The sequence below is a fragment of the Pundamilia nyererei genome, unplaced genomic scaffold, assembly GCF_000239375.1.
Source record: "Pundamilia nyererei isolate P.nyererei 1_Seehausen unplaced genomic scaffold, PunNye1.0 scaffold00039, whole genome shotgun sequence".
Taxonomy (NCBI): Eukaryota; Metazoa; Chordata; class Actinopteri; order Cichliformes; family Cichlidae; genus Pundamilia; species Pundamilia nyererei.
Genome location: NW_005187440.1, coordinates 446,609 through 474,178, shown reverse-complemented (window position 1 = coordinate 474,178; position 27,570 = coordinate 446,609). Strand labels below are relative to the sequence as shown.

The 27,570-nt window shown below is 42.2% G+C and overlaps 2 protein-coding genes across 3 annotated transcripts; both read left to right on the top strand.

The window, feature by feature from the left end:
* Positions 1-1,037: 1,037 nt before the first annotated feature.
* On the top strand, positions 1,038-10,157 carry ifrd2 (interferon-related developmental regulator 2). Of its 2 annotated transcripts, XM_005730690.1 has the most exons (13): positions 1,038-1,554; positions 2,134-2,190; positions 6,039-6,155; positions 6,340-6,424; positions 6,561-6,685; positions 6,882-7,039; positions 7,263-7,316; positions 7,438-7,616; positions 7,751-7,859; positions 7,967-8,101; positions 8,245-8,373; positions 9,180-9,272; positions 9,394-10,157. In XM_005730690.1, the coding sequence occupies exons 1-13, from the start codon at positions 1,512-1,514 to the stop codon at positions 9,472-9,474; spliced, it is 1,365 nt and encodes a 454-aa protein (XP_005730747.1). In that variant the 5' UTR covers positions 1,038-1,511; the 3' UTR covers positions 9,475-10,157. The 2 variants fall into 2 exon arrangements, with proteins under 2 accessions (XP_005730747.1, XP_005730748.1); XM_005730691.1 differs by lacking the exon at positions 2,134-2,190.
* A 979-nt stretch (positions 10,158-11,136) lies between these two features.
* Positions 11,137-19,145, top strand: zgc:136971 (S9 family peptidase). The gene is made up of 21 exons (XM_005730689.1): positions 11,137-11,512; positions 12,684-12,819; positions 13,097-13,172; positions 13,256-13,331; positions 13,481-13,593; positions 13,706-13,840; positions 13,971-14,062; positions 14,246-14,283; positions 14,371-14,492; positions 14,594-14,654; positions 14,881-14,975; positions 15,116-15,167; positions 15,732-15,838; positions 15,972-16,104; positions 16,187-16,270; positions 16,379-16,459; positions 17,602-17,690; positions 17,901-18,094; positions 18,192-18,294; positions 18,612-18,718; positions 18,833-19,145. Exons 1-21 carry the CDS (start codon positions 11,395-11,397, stop codon positions 18,930-18,932), a joined length of 2,112 nt encoding a protein of 703 aa, XP_005730746.1. The 5' UTR covers positions 11,137-11,394; the 3' UTR covers positions 18,933-19,145.
* Positions 19,146-27,570: the final 8,425 nt, after the last annotated feature.

Here is a 27,570-nt window from a genome sequence, read left to right as displayed (position 1 = left end):
AAAGATGTAAACACTAGCATTTCACTTTTTATTGCTAACAAAACATGAAATCATTTCAGTTTGTCACTGTTGGACCAAAACAGAAACTGCACATGACACATTTCCCTTTCTAAGGTTTTCTGAATGTTATAAACCAAATTTCCAGTGACCATGGTTTTATAAAATGCCTGATTTGTAAACAGTGGCGACTTGTTGTCCTTCCATGCAAAATGTCTCTGTCTGAAGTGTTGTAGTTTTTTACTTTACTTTACTTTTTTACTCTTGGTTTGGTGATTCATAAAGAAATCGTAAGATAAAAACACTTTGCACCTGGGCAACATGTGGTACAAGACTAACTTGAAAAGATGTTAATTGTAATTATTTTCTGTTTTCTGTCTGCTTCTAATGAAATTTTAATTATCAAATGGGACACTGTCTTATGACTTATGTATGTCTGCAAAACTACTGACTCTTAGGTTCTCTTGAGTATTTGCTGTCTGTGAGTTTGTACTAATACTTGGACTAATTATGGAGTTTTTGTAAACATTTTCTATTGATATGAGGTCTTTTCTTTAATAAAGGTGATTTTGTTCATTCCTCTTCTGTCATCTTCAACATCCTTTGTCCAGAATATCATTAATCTTGTTATGCACAGGTCCATCTAAGCCTTGCCTCTCATTAGCGGTTCCCCCACCTCAAGCTCCGTATCCTGTATTTATTGTTAGTGCCACCATCTCCAAATGTCAGGTCTCGATACTGTGTTGTGAATAATACCCAAATCAGATACAGTAAAAGATTTAAATTCAAGATTACATTGGTAAAATGTTCATCTCCAAGCATGAGTCTGGAGGGATGTAAATGTGTTTTCCCCAAATTCGACTCATGGCTCACACCTTTGAATCAATAAAACACGATTAAAGGCGAGCTGTTTGGTATGAAAACCCCAGAAATTCAAACTTCAGTTCAAAACAAATGCAATTTATTTGATGTTTTATATATCAAGTCCACAAAGGAACTTCATTTACGACGTGTGACGTTGGCTTTACACGTAACCGGAAAGGAGGGACTTTAACTGAACAAACCTGGCAACCCCGGCTGCCGGTTTTATCAGTAGCTACTGAGGGGAAGATGGTGGACTTGGCGACTACAGCGTGCTCAAAACTCCGTCCCAAACGCTTTGAAAAATACTTACCATCTCACCCTAATATTAGATATAGATTACCCGGGGAAAATCATAGATAATACACCGGGGCAGCTGCTAAAGACAGCCACTTTTCCGCCAACAGACAACTCTTTATTCATAGACTGAAGAAAGCGAAAAGTTACGGAACGTGGTGTTGGTTGGTGATCGTAACGGAGGCTAGCCAGCGATAACACGAAAGCAAGTGGCTTAAAAACCATCAACAACCCCCTAACCCTTGTAAATACGAACAGGCTGCAGTTCCTGCTGTTTTCACGCCCGTCGTTCAAATCCTTGAGCTAGCTAACCTCAGCTAGCTTTGTTGTGAAACGGAGGATCAAAGCTGCTCGAAATGCCGCGGAGTAAGACGGGGAAACGTGGCTCCGGTAAGCCGGGTAAGTAGCAATAGCAGCCATGCTAACTCGAGCTCAAGCAGGAATATGAGGGAATAGAAGTCTGAATACGGTTTGAACAGATCTAGCAGTACACTTGGAAGAAAGACTAGCAGTTTGAAGCAGGGGTATTTTTGCCATATGGAATAGACGCTAACAGACGGGCAGCCTGTTGCTTCCTAACTTTAGCATGCGAGTTGTTTTGCACCCTGTCGTGCACATCCATGTGGGTATAATCAGTGCTACAGCTTAGCAGTGCAGTCTGCATTTGCTTGGCGTTAATGCTAAAGTCAGTTTGACACTAATAAGCGCGAGGAGCGGTCCAGGAAAGCTTGATGCATTTTTAATAGCTGCAGACTTCTGCATTGAGAATTATTATTTAAGCTCAATTACATATGAATGCATCAATAAATGCAAAAAAAGGTTGCAATACAGAAGTGAATGCCCATTTTTCATGTTTTCTTCTCCATCATGGCCATTCTTGCATTACATTCACCTTCCCGTCCGTTCATGAACCTGTCCACTGCTCTTGCTCCAAATATACAATCTATTTCAACCATCCGTTCATTCCATCATGTCCAGGCTCTCTCCGTCAGGAAGTTCTTCAGCTGCAGCTGTCGACTAAGGCGTCACTCAAAGGTAACTCCTCTGACTCTTGACTCCCGACCCCAGCTTCTACATCTGGTTCTAACCTTGTCCAGAAGTTCTTGAACCTCATGATAGTGCATGCAGCAAATCAAACGACCATGTCGTTGTCGTCTATTCCAGCTGCACTCTTCCTTCTGCGTGCCTTGGCTGTTCACTTTAATAAGATGTAGCAGTTATATCTGAATGTTCTCATTCTTTGTGTGCACGTCTCACGTGAACACCATGCACTTGTCCTGGCTTTAAGGCAAGATTAAAAGATAGACATTACAGAAGTATGAATGTCATCTAATGACTTTTGACCTTTTCATCCAGCCGTCCTGCTGCACTTACAGGTGTTTGGTTTATTTATTCATTTAAAAAAAACTTTTCTTGTTTTATCACCATCTACTCTGATCTTGAACTGGAATTTTTCCTCTTCTTACCTGCACTAATACCATAAACAATTATTTGTTGCTTCCTGTGCGACTATGTCATGTGTAAGCAATGTCATGTCAGCGTGACATTCTGGACGCTGAGTTAAAGTCACTGGTGACACATTGCTCTATGTGGCAATCCCTAACTTACTGTCACATGTTCCTTATTAACACATAATATAATCATGTTTGAGCTTCCTTTGAAACCCAAAGCTTTCTGCAAACTTTAATGTACGGGATGGATGGACAGGGAGAATTTCAGTGTAAATTTTTGAAGTTGTTTAATTTATGCAGGATAACAGGATTTAAAGTTATGAGCCACAGTTCAGCAATAATCCCCAGCTGGTAGAAACATGGGGAAACCAAGTATTTTACATGCTGGTCCAAAGTGTAAGTGTGGCTAAAGGAAGAATCCCAGATTACAGAGGATAGGCTTAAGAAAAGAAGAAGGAGAACCAAAGCATTTCATTATCTTTGGGAAGAGGCCAACAGGGGTAGAAACAAGAACCACGTGTATTGTCAGTATTTAGCTTTATTCAGATAATTCAGTAGTACAGTGCTTTAAATAATCTACTTAAAAATAGTGCGAAGCTGACAATATGCAGATATAAATATCATTAAAATTACTTATTTGCCAGGGAGAAGGCAAGTACAGTGCTAACAGGATGGGGCCCAGGATACAACCTTGTGGAACACCTCATATTATTCAGTTGATGAAGGATAATTGTGAGAAATGACTGACAAAGTCCTATGTGAGAGAGATACAAAGACAACCTTTTAAAGCTATCTTTAACCTCTCAAGCAATAAATGATTGTGAATGGAGAAAGCACTGACAACCAGCAGTACCAGTAGAGAATACTTCTACATATTCCAGTAGAAACAGACTATTTAAACTCTAAAAACAGTAGTTTTTGTTATCGATGCAGATTTATGCATCGGTTTCCTGCAACACTCCGCGTGGTGTGGTATTTTAAGTTGAAGAATTTAGTTTTCCTTCAAGGTCTGTTTCTGGATGACTTCAAACAGGGGTTGCAGTTTTAGAACAAGCGCTGACGGTGAGAAAAATAGATGTCTGAATACTAGCTGTGCTGCTTGACTTCTCCAACTGTAGGGGTAGTGATCCATTCAGATGTTTAGCAAAGTGCCTGCAAGGAGAATGCAGGTTAATTTAGCCGTTGGAGTCCTATGTCTTCCATCTATAGCATGTGGGCTGTTTAAAAAGCTCCCACCTCCTCGGCTCGAATCTGTCAGCAGAGCCTTATTTCCAAGTGGCCGACCAACTGCTGGAGCCGTGTGAGTGACTGCTACGTAAGCATAAAGTGGCAATGTGGAGAGGACACGTGAGTCCTGGCGGGGAGCTCACACTTCACTAACTGAGCTGTGTGTGGGCAGGCCTGCGTAGGAAGGTGTGGAGCTCTGTGTAACCAGTGAAGTGACCAGCAGTTCAAGGATGGTGACTGGGAAACTGCCGACTGATATTGGCCCACAGAGTGTGTTATCTCAGCTACCAACAGTATGTTTGCCTCGGGCCATTCTGTCAGAGTAATCAGAACATCACATAAGGAAAGCGCACTTCAAGGAACGCTGTTTCGATCATCGTCTTTTTTTCCTGAATTTACATTTTTTCCTGTATTTCCTCATGTGTTGTTTCACAATTATTTAAAAGAAAAGAGTTATGTGATTATTAACTATTAAGTAGAGAGCAGTTGTTGCTAGGAATCATGAACCGATTCTTGGTAGAGACATTTGGTGTAGTGGCAATAATACCTGCTACACCCAAATATTAGGTGTAGCAGTTGTTGCTCGTACTGTTTCCAGAGCCTTTAAATGATGGATAGGAATTAATCAGCAATGATGACAAAGGAATTAAGCAGTGCTTGGCTTGTGAATACAGGTAAGAAACTCTGTAAAGGAAAGGTAAAACTTAAGATCTGACAACAGTGCGTCAACAACTGAGTCCACTCCAGTCAAATGGCTGAACTTTAGCCTAGTTTACACTCTTTACTCTGAGGTCAAACATGGTCCTAGTTTCTTTTCATTTCTTTTTATCTGGGAAAACAGGTGGAAATAACTACAAGATATTGCAAAATGTGTCAACAAAGTTTGTGTATTTGCTGTGCTTTTGTGTTTGGTATTGAACAGAATGGAGTGACTTTCCTATTTCGAATTGCTCCAACACCGGTGACCTTTGGGCTACCCCAGCTGTCCTGTTTGACCTCGACACGAACACCTAAACACACGCATACTCGCGCGCACACACAGTCTGACCGTTCTGGATCCCACACACTGAATGAACGAATAAATGAAAACCACACTGGTCTTCAGTAATCCCAACAACAGTAGAAAGTCCTGAGCCAGCAGGAGTGTTAGCTTAGCTCGGCATGCCTCACTCTTAGCCCTTCTCATACACACACAGCAGAGCTGTGTGGAAACAGAACATCTGGCGCTAATAAACAAATAAAAGATGACGGAGCATTACCTAACGGAAAATCCTTGAGTTATCTGGTGTTTGCTGTGGTTAGAGACTTCATAGTATCATGTTATCCTAATGGAGCACTTTTCTGTGGAACATTTGGCTTACTTGTCATTTAGTAGAATGGGAGGCCGCTTGGTGTGATGCACTTTTTCACTTTCCTTGTGTTTTGTTTATTTATTTTTTTTATATTCCACTGCAGCATGTCATTACATTTTTGGCTCCTTTCTCTTGGTTTGTGTGTTGTTTTTATTTATTTGTTTTTAATTAAAAAAAAAAGATTCCTAATATGCAGCAGATGTAAGGTGGTCTTAAAAAACCGAGCATAAAAGAAAAATGCTTGAAAACATTTTTTTCCTTTGCTATACCATGTGCATACAAATGAAGCGATTCTGACCGCTAAAGTCAGACTAAAATATTTAGCATTGAATTTTTTTGTTCCACTGAATCTAACACCGTTCTGGTGTTTGTGCGAGTTTGGCTGCTTCCTGGTGTTTATGGAAAAGTCTAAGAATTACGCAGCTTTTTTCAACTATCACAGATGTGTTTGGGTTTGTTTTTTTCCTGTTAGTTTGGTAAGCTTCACACTAAGAGGAAGTTGTGCTAACAGGTAATATAAGTGATGGGTTACTCAACACGTCCTGCTGCCTTGGTAAATGGCAGAACAGGTTTCAGTTTTACTGTAATGTTTTTTTTGCATATGATTGGAAGTGAGCTGCTTATAGTGACATAAGAGGGCCTCAGTGTCATCCAGATCTTCTTTAATCATATAATAATTGGGAGCGCTAATCAAAAGGTTTGGGCTAACTTCTGTTGTGATTTATAACAAAAAGAAAAAAGGACTTATGTTAGACATTAAAGCATCAATGTATACAGTTTCCATCCATCTTCTTCCAAATATAAATCCTTTTGCTCTGCTGTTTTTTTCTTATTTTATCTTTTCCGTCTCCAGGTGCTAAAAATGGAGTAAAGGGAGAGGCGGCAGCCAGCGATGATGAGCTGACGTCGGACGTTCTCAGCCACTACAGCAGTGCCAGCGAGAGCACCTCGGTGGTGGAAGAGGGCACGGGTAAATACACTACACAATTCATTCCCTCTGCATGTGCATTCAGTCTGGGTTAGGACCATTATTTTCTAATTGATTTGCCACTAAACGATCTGTGTATCTGTGGCCGGAGTCTCCAGTCAAAACTTCAAACAGTTGCCTTTTAATGCAGTCGTATCAGTTTTCTGTGTTGTTTGATCTGACACAGGAAGTGAGCAGGTGGATGAGCAAACTGCCCAGGAAGAAACGGAAGACAAACTCAAACTGTGTATAGACAACCTGACTGATAAGAGGTGAGAAACATTTTTTTTTTTTTTTTAAATCAATCAAGAAGTGTCAAGAAAGAAAAATGAGCATGCAATGGCATTATTAACTGCAAAAAAAATGGCTTCAACACCTTTTGTTGTTGTTTTCTTCCTCATGTCTTAGTGCAAAGATTCGTCTAGCTGCTCTTGAGTCGTTGCGACAGGCCTTCTCCTCCAGAGTGCTGTACGACTTCCTGACAGAGAGGCGCCTCACCATCAGCGACTGCCTGGAAAGGAGCCTCAGAAAAGGTAATGCAAAACAACACGAATGGGTCTGGATTGTTTCAGTTAATCTTGCTTTCTGTTAACCTGTTGATGCCACTTTGTAGAAATTCAAAAGATTTATGAAAACTGTGTTTGTTTGTTTTTTTTAAATGGAACGGAAGCGTGAGAATGATTTAAAAACTGCAGGTACTGATGAAACTTTTTCTCCTCGTGTGTCCAGGCAGCGGGGAGGAGAAGGCGGCATCGGCCACGGTTTTTGCTCTGCTCTGCATTCAGCTGGGGGGCGGAGACGAGGCGGAGGAGGGCTTCAAAATGCTTCGCCCGCCTCTCACGGCCACCTTGAGTGACAGCAGTGCCAGCATAGCAGCTCGCCAGAGTGTGAGTAATCACATGAAACTTGTGAACGTTAATGCAGATCTGGATTTAGGATGGCCTATTCGGAGGGGGGAGGGGTGTTTTTTATTTTCTGCTTAAATGTTATCTGCATGATTTAGATTCTAACTAAGCGCAGATTGTGTTAGGATCACACATGAAGTGTCGCTGTCTGTCCTCAGATGCTTGTGTGTTAGTTTGACCGTTGTTGCATCTGTGTCCCCGTTAGTGTGCCAGGACTCTGGGGATGTGCTGCTATGTCTCATCTGCTGAAGATGGAGAGGTGAGAACACTTTGTAGCTTATCAGTTTAATTCTAAGAAGCATAAGCTGGACGTTTTTCAGAGTAAAAGAAAAAGACTTAAATAACTTATGCTGTTATGCATTGATGTTACCTCCTCACAGGACTTAATCAAGTCATTGGCTCTTCTGGAGAGTGTGTTCATGTCTTCGTACCCTAATGGAGAGGGAGTTCTGCCCACACCAAAACCTGGAAGTGCAGGTCTGCACACTGCTGCCCTGCAGGCCTGGTCACTGCTGGTCACCATCTGTCCCACTTCTAGACTGACTGTGCTGCTCAGCCAGTGAGTAAAACAACCTTCTTATGGCATCTTCTGTTATGACTGGCAACTGACTTTAGTTTTAAACTGAGAGGCGACAGCAGTAGTATCTAGCAGTGTAGCTAACTTGGTAATTGTATGCCTCTTTCTTGCTGTAGTCACCTCCCTAAACTACAGGCGTGTCTTCAGAGCAGCGATGTGAACTACAGAATCGCAGTAGGAGAGACCATCGCCCTGCTGGTGGAGCTGGGGCGAGAGATAGACGAGGTACACACCTGAACAATAAGAACAGACAAGTACACTCACTTACAGGCGTATAGGTTTAAACGTCTCCTGTGTTAGTGCACTACATATTTGCGTGTGAATGTCTGCAGGAGTTTGAGGTGGAGGACGGTGAAAGTCTGTGTGAATGCCTGAAGAGTTTGGCCACAGACGGCAACAAGCACAGAGCCAAGAACGACAGAAGGAAACAACGCTCCATCTTCAGAGAGGTGCTGCATTACATAGAGGTATGTTATCTCATGTTGAAGCCGTGTAAAGACTGACAGAAATGTTTTTGGGTGCCCGATGTTCTGTTTCAAGTTGCAGAGTAGCTTTCTTCAACATCGCTTTACCCACGTCTGAGCTTCTCACTTCTCATTTCTTTCTCCAGAACGAGGACTTCACAGAAGAGAAAATCAGGTTTGGAGTGGAGAACGTTTACATTGACAGCTGGGTGAGGAGAAGGATCTACGACGCCTTCAAAGAGATCCTCGAGTCTGGAGTCAGAGACCATCTGCAGGTGAGGAAACTGAACAAAATGTCTTCGTCTTTATCACTGATCACCAGAGTGGGCTTGTTTTCATACAGCCTCATTTACTGCTGCTGCTCGGTGCTTTCCGTCTCTTCAGTCTTGTCTTCTGTCACATCTTGCACCGACTGCAGAAAACAAAAACCTGAAGTTGAGTGGGAAGACTGGTACTGGCTGCTCAGCCAGCAGGCTGCGAGGATACCAAATGTAATTTTGTGTGGAGGATATGCCAGTCGGCACACAATGAGCACACCTACACACGAGCCGCTTGTGTGGGCAAATCCCACTGCCTCTGTTAGGTTTATTTAGGGCAAATAAGCTATGAAATGACACACAAACACTCTGAACTAAATGATCCAATGTTTAAAGTGACGCCTCTACTGAAAAAATCCACTAGAATGAGATACTATACCTTTAAGAAGGCATGACGTGGTACTTAATTTAGTAAGTTTAATGTTTTGTTGTTTTTGTTTTTTTAACTGGATTTTTTAAGATGCCTTTTGTATGTACCCTCCACTTGTGGTACAGGTGAGAGTTGCATATAGGTGGGACTTGTTGCTGGTTTGATTCCAGCTAGAGATACAAATCCCAGGAAGGGCATCCGGCATAAAACTGCCAAATCAAACAGGCGGAGCTCCCCGCTCTCACGACTCCTTGTAGCAAGGGAGCTGCCAAAAATAGCTTTGTTTATGGAATAAAACATACATTTATTGCCCATCCTCCTGCATCGCAGTCTGCATCGCATAAATGCAACAAAGGAAAATCGGTTTTATCGTCTAATTTTTGTTTTGGTGCAGTTCAACCAACTACTGAGAGACATCTTTGGCCTTGGCCCACCACTCATCCTGGATGCTGCGGTCAAAGGCAACAAGATCTCACGGTTTGAGAAGGTAACAGCAGCTTCTGCTGAAACAACCTGACCTCTGTCTTTGAGTATTTTCTTTAAAAATGTAGCGTTTGAAATGACCGGTGTGTGATTACAACCTTGCTTTCATTTTTTGGCTTAAACAGCATCTTTTCAACTCGGCTGCCTTCAAAGCCAGAACTAAACAGAGGAACAAGGTCCGGGACAAACGTGCCGATGTCATGTAAGAGCACGGCCACAATGAAGAAACCGAGGAACTCCTTTCATGGATACAACGTGATGCCTTCAGCTCTTCGCAAGCATACACTCAGCAAACAGGGTTATTTTTGTTTGTTTGTTCGGTTTTTTTTGCCACTTGTGCTCTTCACATGCAGTGTCATTCTCCAAATTTAAGGCGGCCAGCGTTTATTCTCAGTTTGCGGAAGACAGGTCCCGATGTTCTTTCAAATCAGGCGCCGGCTTTGCTGCCATAGCGTTTCTGATTCTCCACAGTGAACATGAGCTGTGAAACAAAGCAGAACTTCCTTTCAGTGGGATTATAACGACTCAATTCAGTGCAAATACAGAGGAAAAGGTAAAATCTCACTTACAGAGTCACACTCAGTTCAGTCTGTTTTCCTGTCATTTGACCGGGGAGGCAGGTATTTTTACATTTTGATACCTATGGTCCCATTTAATATCTTAACCTATCCAACAATGAACTGATGTTAAAAGAGCCAAGGACGTATTCTGGAAAAACACTGCCTCGCTACATTTCAGCTGCCAAACCAGAAACTAACTTTACAAACAATGCAACCTAAAGGAAAATGTGTGTGGTGTTTTGTGGGGGTGTGTGTTTTATTGGAAATTCATTCAATCATGACAATTGAAAATTAAAAAGGAAAAAAAGGGGGGAAAAAAATCAAATAAGAGGTAATATTGTCATGTTTGTATTCATATTTTTTTTGGAGTTGTATTTCATTTTAACCATTTATAGTGAAGAATTGTATTTTAATAATAATTTATTAAAGGGGACATAATGTGTGTGGTTTTTTAAGACTTAAAAAAAAAATACTACAACTTGTTTACAGACAGAATTATTGGATAAAGATGGTAAAATGAATCTGCTGCCTCTTTTTTTTTTTTTTTTCTCTTGTATTTTTGTTGCAGGTTGGTGACTCATACCATCTATCCATGTGTATGTACTGTAGATAAAGGGAAGATTGGGGTTTATGGAGATATGTGTTTATAAAATGTTGGCTGATAACATACACACCACTAATCAGAGCTGCTGATGAGTGAGCAGTTTGGGTTTCTAAAGGGTCAAAGCCAACAGGTTTGACCCCTCACCCTGGATAAAAGTTATGATCTCACCAAACTATCTTATCGGTGCTTCTTGACAAAAGTTTGAATAAAGAGAATTTAAGCACGCTGTTTTCTCCTAAGTTCATAAAGTTACATCAGAAAGGAGGTCTAGTTTCTGCCTGGAAACATGATATTTAGCCAATCTAAGTGTTAGTGTGAGCACAGGTGCTTTATATGAAAATCCTAAAATATGTGAAATTATTGTAATTTAAGCTCTAATTACCTTTAAGAATAATTTTCCAAGCTCGGAGCATAGTAATTGTACAGTGTAGTTTGGCCAAGTTTAGTCTGTTTTTTCAGAAAGAAAACGCCTCATTAATCATGAGACAGATTTCACGCTGCCAAAATCCCTATTTATATATCACCGTGGACAGCGAGTAACCACTAAAAAAATAATGTTTTTAAAAAGTATGTCCTGGTCACTTTAGTTTTAAAAAATTCGCACTTTCATTCAGACTGTAAATGTTTCAACGGATCTCTGCTGCCTCTCTGTGGTCATTTCCCTCAACTACACCCCCCCAACCTGAGCCAAGTGGTATCGCCCATTCATGAATTCAACATGGAGTCGCTGGTGCAGCGAAAATCATTCTTCTGACATGTTGAGCTGCAGCCAAAGAAGCGATATACAAACGCTAACAGAGCTGTGTGGAGGTATTCGTGAGTCGAGCTGCAGTGAGCCTCAGACTTCATATAGTTTTAACATTTAATGCACGATGTATGACCGTGCAGCGGACTGTAGCGACTGTTGAAGTTTCAGGGTTTAAGGCTTGACAGGAACTACGAGTGAACCACGACAGGCTCTGATGGAGCCCAGACAAATCACCGGGGTGTACGGAGAGGTGAGCGGCCTGCCTGTGCCTGTTTCAGCCCATGTGAGAGAGGAGCAGCTCCAGGAGCCCCGGATATACACAGTGACAGCAGGTGAGCGCTCCCCCTCCCTCCCCATGTGTGCACAGATGATGATGATGGTCATTATTTATTTATTACCACCCGGCTTCCCACTGTCAGCTAATTTATGTTCACTGCATGGATAGTTCATGAAAAAACAAACTGAAAACCTGCTCAGTACTGACCCCAAAATGTAGAGGAGTGGGAGAAAGGGGGAATAAAATGCACCTAGCTGAAACTTCTTTAAGTAAAATACACGATTTATTATTAGTACATATGCTTCATAGTAGGAAGTGCTTTCCATTTAGGGTCCTTTTAAATTTAGTGTGCACTTAAAGTTGATCCTAGCCATCTACATTCAAGAATACTTCCTTTTCAGCAGCAGTTGTTCATAAGTAAGTACATAAGTGAGTGACTATGAGGTGATTAATACCGACGTGATCGCTTGGTCAGTAGGTCTTGGATATGACCTGATATCTTAGTCTGATGATCTAGTGGAGTAACTACTGGGACGTCGTGCCATGGTTGTATGAAGCTGTTAATTTGCACCTTAATGTGACAGTTTATGGAGTTGTTTTGGGAGTTGGGGGGAGTTATTTTTTTAAACACTCAGTCCAGTAGTTGTCCAATCCAGCTCACACTCTCCTCATGTTAACTGGAATCAACAAGCAAGATTAAAAGAGCTCCTCACTACTTGCTTTCATTTCAGCGTAAGCAATCAGAAGATGTTTCCATGTGGAGGGCCGTTTTTGTTTGCTTTTTTGTGAGAGCCTGCCGTTTGAGTACAAGAGCAGTGACCTTGTCTTAAGGGTTTAAAAGGCTTTGCAGCGTAAACCCGTCTGTGTCGGGGGAATTCCATTCAGCCTCAACGTTACTGGTTCATTTTAAACGGGATTGTGAAGCTGAGGGATCGACGCTCGAGTCAGCTTTAACTCTGCAAGGAGAGCCAGCAACCCCCACCGTCCATCTCACAGGGGAGAAAAGCTATCGGAGAAAATAGTGCAACCATGAATAATAATTTAACTGGATCATTAAAATAACAAGTGAAGAAAATGAGCAGATATTTTGGTTTAATCTGACGGGGGAACACTATCTTTTATTATATTAACATTTTCTTGCCAGGATGTCATGCAGACACATATGGCTTTTTTTCTGTTCTGTGACAAGTAATAAACTTTTCTATGTTCACTGTGTCCATGTGCAGAGTGGAGTCAGAGCGAACTGGTCCGATGCTCCAGACTCCGATACTTGCAGGAGTTCAGGCTGATCTCGGAGAGCAACACTCACAAGAGCATCAGGACTGTTCTTCCACCAGGACCGTGTGTGTCTGTGTCCGGAGAGTGAGTTGGGCCATAATTTAATAGTAATAATAATGGGACATTTTCTAATGTAAAATCTTAATTGGTTGGCAAAAAACAGTGCCTGAAAATCTCTACTGACTTGATCTCAGGTGGTTTTACTTGTCCGCCTGCTGCTGTGATGTACGAGTGCACCACAGGGTGTCTCAGAAAGCTGGAAATCCACTGAGTGTGGTTGAGGTGCAGTAGAGAAGCAGTGGGATCCCTCTGTCTGCATCAAATTTTGGAGTCGGTTTTTCTTTGTCTTTTATTTTTTTAGGTTGTTGAGTGGATTCTCTCCCATTCGAGGCCTGAGAGCTGTTATCAGAGAGACGAGCGGTCACCAGCTCCTCGAGGTAAGAAAAACGGGACGCTTCATTTTGTAATGTCTGCGTTCGCGCATCTTAACAGGCTGCTGTTTACGGTCGTGTCTGTTTAGATATGGAACTGCCACGGCCTCAGAAAATGCCTCAACCTGACTGCTCTTAACAAACACGGCCGAGTGTATGACGACGGTGAGACGAAATCCTGACGTATCGCCACCAGAAACCGATAAGAATCAAGGACGCGGTCTCATCACCGTGCTGCCATGTTGTTCTGCATCCATTTACGTCTGTATTTTTAAAACAAACAAACACTTATTCTCACATGTGTTTATTTTCAGCCCAGTTTGGCTGCCTGTCGTGGTCAGCGTGTGAGAACAAACTGCTGTACGTAGCGGAGAGAAGCAAGAACGCATCAGCCGAAACGCAAGATGGGGGACACGCGTGGAGAAAGGTATGATGCAAACATATGTTCGTGCTGTTTTGCTAACCTTACAGCAGAGTGTTTGAGTGCCGGACTCTTGTTCTGTTTTTTTGGGGGGACGTGGGTTCCGATGCCCAATCAGGACAGGAGTTTGTACTGTGAAGATTGGGGGGAGGCCCTGACCAATAGGAGCGAGCCGGCGATTTGTGTGGTGGATTTGGAGATCGGCGCGGCCAGCGTGTTGGAGGGCGTTCCGCCTGATGTTTCACCTGGACAGGTGAGGATGCAGAAGTTTACGGCACTGAACCTTAAATGTTCAAACACCTTATTCTGTAAGTAACTTTCATACAAACTAACAGGAGGATGTTTTTTTCTCTCTCTGTACATTTGTGTGTTTTTATCTCCAGGCTCTGTGGGCTCCTGGCAGTCAGGCAGTGTTTTTCATTGGCTGGTACCATGAACCCTTCAGACTCGGACTGAAGTTCTGCTCCAACCGCAGGTTAGAGAGCTGCTTTAAATGCGCTTACAGAAACAGCAAAATGACCCTGAAACTTGTGAATGTTTTCAGACACTATGAAAAGAAAATGTTAGTTTGACTGAAGCAAATACACGATTTCTGTATACATATACATTTAAAACGTACTTCTTCACTTTATGTCTCTGTTGGTCTAAACTCTTTCAGGTCAGCCTTGTTCAAGATTGATCTGTGTGGACATTGTGGTGAGAGCATTCTCTTTGTCTGTTTGTTAATATATTAAAGTTGTGCCCCCACTTTGCTCAGCTAGCCCCTCTCGTCTTCCAAACCAGAACGTCTGTCGGGGGAAAACCTTTCAGTGTCTAATCCCAGGCTAAGTCCTGATGGGTCCACGCTGATCTACCTGCAGGGTGCAGTGTTTGGTCCTCACAACCAGTGCCTCAGTCTGCAGCAGGTGCTGTATGTGTGCTCATGTATGTGGTGTTTTTGTGCATGTCTGTGTGTTCTTTCTCTTAATGGCTGACTGCGGACTGACTCATGGATCATCCTCCACAGCTGGATCTGGAAAGCGGGGAGACATCTACGCTGCTGGATGTTGTCAGCAGGCCACAGGCTGGTACGTTACAGTTCCTGAAGGTGCCAAAAGAGAGGCTCGTGTCAGTTTCAATTAGAATTTTGCAACTGTGATGGATGAGTTTTTCAAAATTCAGATTTGAAGAACTATAAATTCTCACAGTAAGAGATTAATGCATCAAGAGAACTTAAGCGTTACTTGTGATTGCTCGTAAAGATTGAGGAGCTCGGTGGAGAGTTGAACTCCTCTGCACGTCTTTCTGTTCCAGGTGAGTTTGCAGGCATGTATGAAGCGCTGCCGTCCTGCTGCTGGTCTGCAGACAGCCAGAGAGTAATGTTCAGCAGCGCCTGCAGGAACTGGAAGGTAACAAACACATTTCTCTGGCACAACCTGGTATAACTGAAACAACTCCTATTTTTTTGTCTATAACATGTTGTGTTCGTGACACACACACACACACACACACACTTCTCCATGGCTCATTTTGCGTTTCTCTCTTTCAGGGTCTCTTCCTAGTTGACAGAAGATCAAAGATAGTCACCTCCCTCTCTGATAGTAAGAGTCTGTCCTCTCCTCCACCTCTATCACCACCACTACCACCTCCTCCTCCTCTTTCCCTCCTGTCCTCATCTCCATCACTTCTTTTCCCTCCTCCTCCTTCTCCCCTCTCTCCTCTGCTCCCCCCTTCCCCTTTCCCATGTTGGGCTTCCTGTCCTCTCCCATCTCCTCTTTTCCCTCCTCCAGACGATTCCCCCTCTGTTTCTCATTCATCATCTCCTGTTTCTCCGACTCCTCCTTCCCCTTTTCTTCCACCTCCGCCTTCTCCTTTTCTTCCGGTTCCAGTTCCTCCTCTGCCTCATGAATCTCCCCTTCCTCCTCCACTTCCTTCTGATTCTCTTTCTGAACCTCCCCCTCCTCCTCCTCCACTGTTTAATCTTCACCAGGACGACAAGGGAGAACAGAAAGGTATGACAAGACCAAAAAAAAGAACAGCACATCTTACCTCTCTAAGGGTTGACCTTTCTCTCTGTTTGTTTCACCCCTGTCAAGAGCCTGTGTGTTTATTCTTCATCTCTTCTTTCACCCTCTTCACCTCCGTCTTTGTTTCCTCCTCTTCAGACCTCTTGGATTCTTCTTCCCAACTTTATGGCAGCTGGAAACTGCTGACAGTCCAGAGAGACCTGATGGTGGTCTGCTGCTCCAGCCCGAACACCCCTCCCACTCTGGTCGGACAAACCACAACGCCACATGTGAACACAAACATGCAATTCATGTGTGAATGTTTTCAGTTATTTAAAATGATTTAATATGTTTCTGTTTATCTGCCTCTTGTTTCCACGGGGATGGACGTGCATGCAGAGGGTGGGGTTTGTCCCGCGTGCAGGTGAGGCCGTGTCCTGGCAAACTCTGCAGGAGCCCCTCATGACCTTTGATTTCAGCTGGAAAGTTCTAGATGTGACTCTTCCATCGGACGAGGAGAACGCAAACTACCGTGAGCTTTCAGTTTCTCCTTCAGTAGACGTGTTTTGAGTTTCAGCTCCATTGTCCTCTTACTTCCTCTCTGTCTTATACAGCTGGCTTAGACTTTGGTGCAGTCTTGGTTAAACCATCTCGTCCCCTTGGTGAAACCAGGACACCTCTTGTGGTCTTCATCCATGGTCTGTATTCATGTCCCTACTTGTTATGCCGTGTTATTGCCTTTTTTCTGTCTACTGTGTGAGTGATTTATTAAATCGTTTTCCTGTTATTGCTGTTTGCACCACTAGGGGGCCCTCACTCTCAGTTCCCTGCAGAGTGGAACAGCACCACAGCTGGGCTGGCTAAACTCGGCTTTGCTGTGCTCATGGGTGAGATACATGTGCTGCGTAGATTTTGTCAGGCTCTCATGCCGTGCACACAAATGAGTTTAACATTTTGGAAAATGAGGTGGATTTAATTTAAGGTAAAGATTAAAAACTGGATTAGCTTGTTGTCTTCAGAGAGTTATAAATACAGCAAACGGTATATTTGTTTCTTTTTTGGTTTATTCAGTTAATAGTAATAATTAAACAGACCATAAAAAGTACACATGTGAAAGTAAAGGCGCTGATTCGCTACCCATTTTCTGCTGCTTATCTGAGTCCAGCTCTCAGGGGTAATAGTCTAATCATAGAACCCCAGACCTCCCTCTCCCCAGCCACCTCCTCCAGGGACATTGAGATGTTTGAAAGCCAGCCAAGAGATAATCTTTCCAGTGTGTCCTGGGTCTTTCCCAGAGCTGCCTTCTTGTAGGACATGCCTGAAATACCACTCTTATGCAAGGGCCAGGAGCCCTCCTAATCAGTTGCCTGAACTACCACAGCTTTCCCTTTCAATGTGGAGGAGCAGCAACTTTACTTTGAGTCCCTCTTCAGTGACTCCTCACCCTGTCTCGTGAGAGCCCAGCAACCCTTTGAAGGAAGTTAATTTTTGCAGCTTGTATCTGTGATCTCATTATTTCAGTCACTACGCAGAGGCTCGTGACCATAGGCGAAGTCAAAGCTTTGTCTTCACACCAGTCAGTCGGTCGGTGTCCTGCTCCACTCTATCATCACTCATAAACAGGACCCTGACATACTTAAACTCCTCCACTTGGGTCAGTACCCTGTCCCTGACCCGGAGTCGACACACCTTTTTTTTTGTCAGCTGAGAACCGCGGCCCAAGTGTGTCTCTGATTCTTTTTATTCTAAATATGAACCATTTAAAAAAAAACAAACATATATATATACATAAATACACGATCATCCCACCATTACCATTACCAGATACATTACGTTCTCTTGTTTTGTTTTTTAATAAAAGAAAGAAAATACAGAAACTTAATATCTTCTGGTGAACAAGCAAATCAGTCACCATCTACAACAACTACAAGCCTTTCAGGGTTATTAATATTAATATTGTTAGTATTTCTTTAACATTTCAGTTTTGATTTTGCGGTTTTTCCCTCTCTAATTTTGTGTCTCTACCCAGTGAACTACAGGGGATCCACGGGGTTCGGCCAGCACAGCATTTTGTCACTGATCGGTCAGATTGGGAGCCAGGATGTAAAAGATGTGCAGGTATGTCCTTTTTGTTTTTTCTGCTCCCAAATCCAGGAAAGAGTGATGTCAGCAACAAATCCTGCCAGTGACGCAGTTTGTCAGAATTACAAAAACATAATTATTTTTCCCATATTTGACCATATCTGCACATGTAGCTCTATCACTTACACAGTCACCCCTGCAGATGTAAGGAAATGATCTGTCCTGGCTTCCTTGTCTTTCACCCAGAGGGCTGTGCTTACTGCGCTGGAGCGTGACCCGAACCTCGACCCCGATCGCTTGGCTGCAATAGGTGGTTCTCACGGCGGTTTCCTGGCCTGTCACCTGCTCGGTCAGTATCCTGAGTCCTACAGAGTGTGCGCAGCCAGGAACCCTGTCATTAATGCTGCTACTCTATTGGGAACCAGTGATATAGTGGACTGGTGAGGCAGATATGCATCGACAGATGAGAGCTTTTGTTCTGCTGAATCAGATCAAATCCACTTCATACGTGAATGCTTTCTGTCACCCCATCTCCAGGCGTTACATCAGTGCTGGGTTTCACTACTCGTACGACCAGATACCCACTGCTGAGGCCCTGGCTGCTATGTTACAGAAGTCACCCATCGCACATGCCGCCAAGGTCAAACACAAAAATCCCATGTGATAACCTTAATGAAACGACCAGAAGCGATAGCTACAAAGCTGCTTTAATAAGGAAATCTTCTTTAGACCCCTCTAGAGCTCACAATGCTGATTAAATCCCAGACTCCACAATGACGAGACAAAGGTGCCTCAGAGATGATGTTACCGCTCTTATACTCTCAGTTGTGTCTCTAAAAACTAAGCCTGCCCTGTGGAAGTTCAGTCATTGCAATTGTAAACACAGGACTTTTTTTATAGTGATGTTTTTTGAGTCAAAAATGTAGGTAAAGAAATGTGCTGTGTGACAATGTGCAGATCAAGGCTCCGGTGCTGCTGATGCTGGGAGGCAGAGACAGGAGGGTGTCTCCACACCAGGGGATGGAGCTTTATAAAGCACTGAAGAGCCGAGGTTCACCTGTCAGGTACGACGGGGCACAACAAACTACATAAAGACAGTCTGACAGTGTGAGCCCTGCCACACTGGTTTTACTCATATTCAACTCAGTCATTCCTGTCATTTATTTCTTTAAAATCAGGTTGCTGTGGTTTCCTGAAGATGGACATTCTCTGTCCAGAGTGGACACACAGGTTGACTGCTTCCTCAACACAGCGCTGTGGCTGCACCAGCATCTCTGACCACGCACGCACACACATGTACGCACGCACAGCCACGAGGCCGTTTTTGTTGTTTTTTTGCTTCAGCTCGACGCTCTGAGAAAAGTGGTAGAAATCTGGTTTTTGATCAAAGCTGAGAATCTTAAACATCGCAGACTTTTTAATAACTAAACAACGCTTTTTGAGATAAGTTAAAAAAAAAATCAAAAGCATGAAATAAAGAACATTTTTACAATGCAGCAATCATGTGTGCATGTCTTGTTTGTTTTATCATACATCACTTTATCTAAGCCAGGGGTGTCAAACATAAGGCCCAGAGGCCAGAATGGGCCCGGTAAAGAGTTCAATATGGCCCACTGGCGAGTGTATAGATTGTGACGTTTTAGACTGTATTTTCATATTTTTTACAACTTGTGTTTGTTTCTACACTAGATAGAAAAAATTTATATTTTTTTATTGGAAATTTTTTCTGTAATTTTATGCACTGGTCCGGCCCACCTCAGGACCAGTGACTCTTATGTGGTCACTTCCCAGTCCGGGCGGGCAAAGATCTACCAGCACACATGTAATTTAAGGAACTATCCAGCAGATGGCGGTCTCTTCACATTGTAGCCATAGACATCAGCTGGCTATGCATGTGTCGGTTCAGATGCATGAGATTAGCCAACTTAAATGAGTAGCCATAAAACAGGTGGTTGTAATCACATCTGCTGCGTTCAAGTTAACACAGAAATAAATGAAAAGTGGAAAAACTGAAAAATCAAAGCAAACCAGGACTCCAAGTGTCATTTGAGTCTTTGTAAGCACACAGACCCGCTGCAGAGCTGCAAACCACCTGAAACTTAAGCTGGAGCCTTTAAATGAGACTCTCAAGTAGCTTCCTCATGTGGCTGCCTGAACAAATAGTCTACTGTAATGCTGACCTTTAAGCACAGGCAAAGAGATAAAGCAACTCCGGGAAAGAAACGTGTTTAGATTTAATGGTGATGAACTCTGCAGGAAAGAAATCCTAGATATCTGGTGAAAAAGATGGTTGTTTAACTTGTCTTTAATCCATTTTGCACTAGGCTGGAATTTCCCTTATTTCTGGGGTGCTTCAATCATGACTTCCCCACAAACACCGGAGTGTTTAATATAAAGCTGTAATTTTCCACTTGCAAACCTTGCACTTGGCTAAGAGGTGTGCTGAAACAGTGGCTGAGGAAAGCAGAGCCAGTTTGTCAGTACTTTGGTGGCCTTGTCGATAGCGGCCTTGAACAGTACCACCGCTTCATTTCCCAGACAACACAAGTGGACATTCCTACAGCTGATAGTACTGACAAATGAAATTCACAGATGCACATTTGGAAAGATTAAGTGGTGAGATGAGATGCCGAGGTGGGCGATGTCTTCCAGAGGTCTCACGCTGGTGTCCCAGACACGGTGGCGGAGATAATTGGCCTCCCCACCAACACTTTGCTCCTGTGGCCTTGACTGCAGCAGCTGCCGACTGATGAAGTCACTGCCATGTGGGTGTTGGGTGGGGTCACCAATTCTGAGTGAAAGACGGAGGTTGCGTTGATGAGGAAGTGACAAATGAAGACGAGGAGTGAGATAGGAAGGGAGCCGGTGTTCGAGACAATGAATGAGCCAGATAGAAGGGAGAAGTTCCTCTCAGCGGTATTTGCTGTGTGGGCTGGGGCTCAGAGGTGAAGCATTGCTGAAAGCTGGAGACAGGGAAAAGACTCATGCTCATGCTGGGTGAATGTAGGAGGTAGACAGACAAAGAGAGGGAAGAGTGAAAGTGTGTTGTCTGACACTGGTGGACAAAGAGCCTTTGGTGTTTGGTTCATTCTGGTGCTTCCCCGCTGCAGCTGGCTGCAGGACAAGTAAAGTAAAAGAGAACAGCAGAGGACGATGGAAACGAGCAAGGGAATCAATCTGGCAGTGTTGCAAGTGCATCCTCTGGAGAGCATGAGCAACAAATGTAGTGTGTCCTTAAAATCTGAGTGAGCTGAAGGAGTAGAAGACAAAAGAAAAAGATAGATGTCCTAAATCACTATCTATAGCTGATGAACAGTATCTGAAAGACATGTCCTTAAGAAATAGAAGAAAATCAAGTAAAGATCCGACACACTTGGCCTTTCACTTGATCAATTTGAAGCCTCATTAGAAATTGCCTCAGTGGAACGTGGCTCCCAGTCAGCCATTCTTAGAAATCAACAAGCCTGGAGAACCATTCCTGAACAGTAGAAATTACAAGGAAGAAAGGACAAGAAAGCTCAGCTAAGAGAGATCAGGCTGTGTGAAGAATAAAGGTGGTCATATCAAGCGCTCATTTTTAGGCTCATTTTTGCAGAATATGCTTTTTATGTGTTTGAATGTTTCAACAATATTTATTTAAATTTTCCAAACAAAAAGTAAAGAAGTGAGGACGGGATCAATACTTTTGCACAGCACTGTACACATACTTACATACACATGCCAGAGGAAACAGGCCTAAAGAACTCTTTCACTGCTGCGGTTTAGAAGCCCCGTATATTTTCAAATCCACATAATAAAACAAAAACTGCAAACTGTGTTAAAGGTGAATGAGATGGCATTTGATGTCGACGGGCTTTGAATTTGTCTCACTTTTCTTCTGGCTGCAAAAGTTTGTTCCAACATTCATTTCCTAGTCATCAAATGTAAAACAATGGATTCACAAGGTGAGTAAGTTTAATTCTCAGCCGCAACCTTTCAACATCTGTTGCCCTTCCACTTTAGAGTGGGAATTTCCCATCTCCTCACCCACACCCTTCAGCCATGGCCTTCACCTGTGGACACTGGTTGTGTGCCAGGGTGTTACGTGTGCATTGCTGAAAAGAGCCAGTACAAAAAATTGTTCCTTTTACTGTCTAACTTTAAACAAGTTAATAAAATGCATCCCAGGCCTTTTATTCTTTAGCATGCTTACAGTACGTCCCTCAGCATAGTCCTTAGTCCCTGTTATTTCCTTTGTCTTGTTGTTTTTTAGCATGAAAGAGCGATTGTGTGCACACACAGTGTTCATTCAGGAGCCTATTAAAACGGGCCTTAAAGAGGGGAAGCAGCATTTTACCATCTCCCTTTTGATTCACCCTTTGACTGTAAAAGGCTGTTTGAACAGGAAGAGCCCCAGTCACTAAAGGAGAGACCTTCCATTGTGTTAGCGCTACGTGGATTGCAACCTTTCACTTTTATTTTTTTGGTGTCATTCCTTTTCTGTCATGTGAGCTTTGTTTAGAGCTGTTGAGTCACAACAGAGCCGTTTTGTTTCTGGGATTCATGAAGGGATAGCTTTGGGTTTGTCATCGATACAAAACAAGCTGTGCCATTGTCTGTAGAGTCTGGGAGGTAAGGTGTGTTGGCGGTTAAGTGGGCACAGTAAGTACTTTTGGGGTCTGCTTCTTGTTTGCTTTCGGATCAGTGTGTTTATGCGAGCTGACAAAGTGTTTCTGTTTGTCTAAAAAGGGATCTTTTGGATCATTTTTCCATATATGTGCCAGTGCATTAAAGACCCAAGTGTAATTATACCTGTTTCCAAAGCAAATCAGTTGTTTTTTCTTGATTCCAGGATGATGATCTGTCTTGGTCTAAGAAATTTCCCCAAATTGAATTAACAGCAACATGAGGAAATCATTTGGTGTGTTGTAAGAAAATAAGGTTTTTAGAATTTAATGATGGGCAATAAAACCTGAGATAAAGAGCTTCTAAGTGTTGAGCCATTCTGAACAGCTAATACATTTCTCCCCACTCTGAGTGAGCAGTAAATCTACATCTACTGTATTATCAAAGTCTCCAGCAGATCATGGGAATATTCCCCCTTTAGCTGTGGGAGCTGTCTGGACTCCATCATACACAAACCTCTTTTCATCTCTCCTCCTCCAACCATTTGGCTCGGCTCCATCTTTCTTTTGTCACATTTATCTTTCTTCTTATTCCCATGCTGCATCCTAAGCCACTTTTGTACCAGTGCCATGCAGGATAATAGCAAGGGTGGGTAGGTGGGAGGGGGCTCGCTGTTATCCTGAGAACAACTTACACCAAAGGATGACAGGACAGCTGCAAACCCCTCGTGGTGCTGATATATTGATATCTCTTATTGTTGTTGTGGCTTGTTGTCGTAGTTACCGTGAGCATGAACGACCTGTTGGTTAGAGAATCTGCTTGAACTGAAGGTAGGAACGTGTTTGTAGATGCAGCATTCCTTCACCTGAATTTGATTATACAGGCCGGGGCAGTGCATAATGGTCTTTATCTGGCAAAGAAGAAGGGAAAAACAGTGAAAGTTGATATTTATGTAATTTAAAAGACATTTTACTGATTTTTTTTTTCACTTAAGGAAGAGTTTACTTGCTTGTTTTGTAGGTCCTCTACAAATACTTGACTGTAGCATTTGGAAATCTGACCACATTTTTAGGGGAAAGGGGTTTGGCAGATGATGTTGTTTACTAGGCAGAGCAGACATTAAGACACTAGTGCTGTAATTAATGTAAAGGATTCATTGTTGTCGGGATGAGACATCTTGGTCTGGCTGGAATGCCTAAACATTTTGATTTTTAGCCTCTGAGGAAGGAATACAATGTTTTCAAGGCTCGGTTAGAGTGTTGTTGCCTAAACACTCTCAAATAATTTGCCAAACTATACTACATTGCCAGAATTATTCACACACCCATCGAAATCGTTGAATTCAAAAGTTCCAATCTCTTGCATTGTCGCAAGTGTTTAAAATGAAACACCTAAGCATGCAGACTCCTAGAAATATGTGTGAAAGAGTCTCTCAGGAGCTCAGTGAGTTTCAGCGTGGTACTGTGATAGGATAATACCTTTACAACAAGTAAAAAGGTATCATCAAGTTCAGTCTTGAAATTTCCTCACTACTTAATATTCCGCAGTCAACTTTTAGTGGTATTATAACAAACTGGAGGCAACTGGGAACCACACCAACTGAGCAATGAAATGGCAGGCCATGTAAATTTACAGAGCAGGGTCAGTGGATGCTGAGGCGCAGCGGTCGCCAACTTTCTGGAGAGTCAAATTCTACAGACCTCCAATTTTCATGTAGCCTTCAGATTAACTCAAGTAAAGTGTGTAGAGAGCTTCATGGGTATCCATGGATGAGCAGCTGCATCCAGGCCGTGCATCACCAAGACGAAGCAAAGTGTCGGATGCGGTGGTGTAAGGCATGCTGTCACTGGACTCTAAAGCAGTGGAGACGTGTTTTTTGGAGTGATGAATCACACCTCTCCATCTGGCAGTCTGATAGAGTCTTGGTTTGGCATTTGCCAGGAGAACGCTACTTGTCTGATTGCACTGTGTCAAGTGCAAAGTTCGGGGGATTGTGGTGTGGGGTTGTTTTTCAGGAGTTGGGCTCGTCTGCTTAGTTCCAGTGAAAGAAACTCTTACTGCTTCAGCACACCAAGATATTTTGGACAATGTCATGATCCCAACTTTGTGGGCACAGTTCGGGGATGCCCCCTTGCTGTTACAGCATGACTATGCACCAGTGCACAAAGCAAGGTCAGTAAAGACATGGTGAGCGAGTTTGGTATGGGAGAATTTGACTGGCCTGCACAGAGTCCTGACCTCAACCTGACAGAAAACCTTTGAGATGAATTAGAGCGGAGACTGTAAGCCAGGCCTTCTCATCCAACATCACATGTCTGACCTGGAAGAATAGTCAAAAATTCCCATAAACACTCGTAAACCTTGTGGGAAGCCTTCCCAGAAGAGTTGAAGCTGTTATTCCTGCAAAGGGTGAACCAACACTATATTAAATCCAATAGATTAAGAAAGGAATATTAAGTGTGAATGCAGATGAATGGACACATTTGGTAATATAATTCAATTCATTTCAGTATTATTTATATAGCGCCAAATTACAACAGTTGCCTCGAGGTAAAAAACCCCAACAGGCAGATGACCCCTTATGAGACAGCACTTTGGTGACAGTGGGAAGAAAAAACTCCCTTTTAACAGGAAGAAATCTCCAGGAGAACCAGGCTCAGGGAAGGATGGCCATCTGCAATAACGGGTTGGGTATGAGGGGAGGAAGACAAGACAATGACACATTATGGAGTTTAGCTATGATGCAGGTAGCAGGAACTCCTGCAGTGAAGTTATACTTTCTTTCTTTTTTTCTCAAATAGTCTGAACCTAAACTTGTGCTAGAGTCACACTGGAAAAAACAGTGGTTTGGGCCCATGGCATGACCAAAATTCCAGAAATAAAGTTAATTATAATATATTATTATCATTATTATTAACCTTATTATATACGTTTTTTGTTTAATAGCATCAAAATGGTGGTTATACATAATCTGTTGGTGATAACACAAAGTGACTGTGATAAATTGGTAAAAATTGCAAATCTGTACTTACATTGAGAAGCCAGCCTAAATTTGATAACGAATACCAGGAAGGAAGAATGGACTTTATTTTATTCATTTTTTTATGTCCTCCCAATAAATGTTCTGAGAAATTTTTGCATTACACAAGCTCCTCACTTTACTGTTGCCTAAGAATAAAAAAAAATGAATTATGCAATAACTTGTTTGTTTTCTGACAAGTTTTTGTTGCTTGTAACTTTTTACATTTTTTTCTTTTTAGCCTATCCTCATTATTCAAGTGTTCATTTACTCTTAAACTCACACCAGACTCATCTGTGGCAAAGCTAGCATGACCCTGGCAGATTACTATAACCATTTTAACTGCAGAAGAACATGTTTTCACCCTTTGAGCTCTCCTGACCATCTAACTCTCTGAACTCAGAGCTGATTCAAACCACCTGATTTTGCTGTCAGATGTTCTGCCAGTACACAGGAAACTTTCCCTTTGTCTAAACACTAAAAACATATATAAATATTTTGGGTCTGGCCTTGTGGTGTTCATAACATTTCCCGGCATTAATACCTTTTTTTGACTCTTCACTAATAAAAAACATTTACTTTATGTTCATAACTTATAAATCTTAATATTTTCTCTGCTAGCAGAACTGCACTTCTCACTAAAAAAGCACCTTTCCCAAACTCAACTCCCTTTTGGGCAACTGCTAAAGCCACCGAAAACTAATAAACCTTTTTCCAAGCACCATTTAAAATCCATTAATGCACATGTGCAGATGAAGCCACACACTATCCTAGAGACATATCTGTTTCTCTTTTATAGGTGACAGATTGCAGAATTATCTAAAAACATCACATTAAACGAAACAGAGTAAAAGCCCGTAGTAAGGATCACCTCATAAAAAGCTTCTTTTATCAAAGCAGGTTTTAAATGGAGATTTAAATACAGACACACATGCTTCTATAGATAACTCCCCAGGCAGGCCTCTTGCCCCATCACAAAGTCTGATAGGTTTTTGATCCCCACCATCAAGTCTGCATTAATTCCTACCAAGGGCACATAAGCTAAACATGAATTACTAAAACCTGGGTCTGACAATATTTTGATTTTCTTCTTTGTCAGATCAGAGAGCTGATAGTGTATTCTGCATTCAAAGGTAGGATTCTCCAAGCTAAGAAACACAGGCATTTTATATAAACAGAAACTAGGAGAGGAGGCCTCAGCTCTTTATGTTTTTTTTGAAGAGAGCTACTGAAACCATATTCTGGATCAATAGTTTTTGCTGCTTATTACCTTGTAAGTACCAGGCTAGATTTTTCTCAGTAAACCCTGCTGCCTTTGACTTATGTGACTGACTTGGTTGCATAAACTATTCAGTACAGGACAAACTGTTCACTGTACAATTTGTGCAGAAGTTTTATTAAAGTCTTAAAAGAGTCAATTACACCCCAGAGCATCACTTATACTAATCTAAGCTCATCCATGCCAGATCTACCAGGCCCCAAAACTGCAACATTAACAACAAAGATCTGAATGTAGTGTATATTAAACCCCCCATTCAGAACTGTTTTTGAGCACTTTGTTGCTTGTGCAGTTTTTATTCAAAAAACTGTTTTGCTCACGTCAGCAGCTTTCATTCTTTCCTGCGTTTGTCTCAGCATGTGTGCGTGTTTGTCTGCATGTATGCGCAGTGTGTGTTTGTATTAATGATCTATGCAGTGAAGCGTTTTGTATCACGTGTAATGCATAATTCATTGACAAGTGATGGGGTGTTCTTTCATTAGTCAAATGGGATGCGGCTACCACCTGTCATTACACTGCTCACTGATTCATATTCTGTGTGTTTGTGGGCGTGTGTATGTATATATGTGTGTACTTGATTTATATAATTTTAGTATTTGCTGTTTAAAATTGTAGTGTAGCTATTTTTTTTAAATCTACAATTATTGTATAGTGATGCCACTATAGTTTTTTATTAGATTTATGTCGGAGAGTATTTGTAAACAAAGGAGTTCCAGGCTTATGTTTTATCTAAAATGATAATGTAAACAGAACTGCCTTTTGATGTAATAAATGTACAATATTTTTTAATGAATTTGAAAACATTTTTGTGCATTCTGTTAAATTTTTTATGCATTTTTATTTTAAATTTTACATCTAATCTGAATATGTGATACTAAATGTTATGTCCCATCACTTGTTATGTGTTTTGGAGTATGATAGACCATCAGTGATGCATCAATGGTGATCTCAGAGTCTTTCAGAGTCTCAGAGAAATTTTCATTATATTTCCTAGGACACATGACCCAAATAAC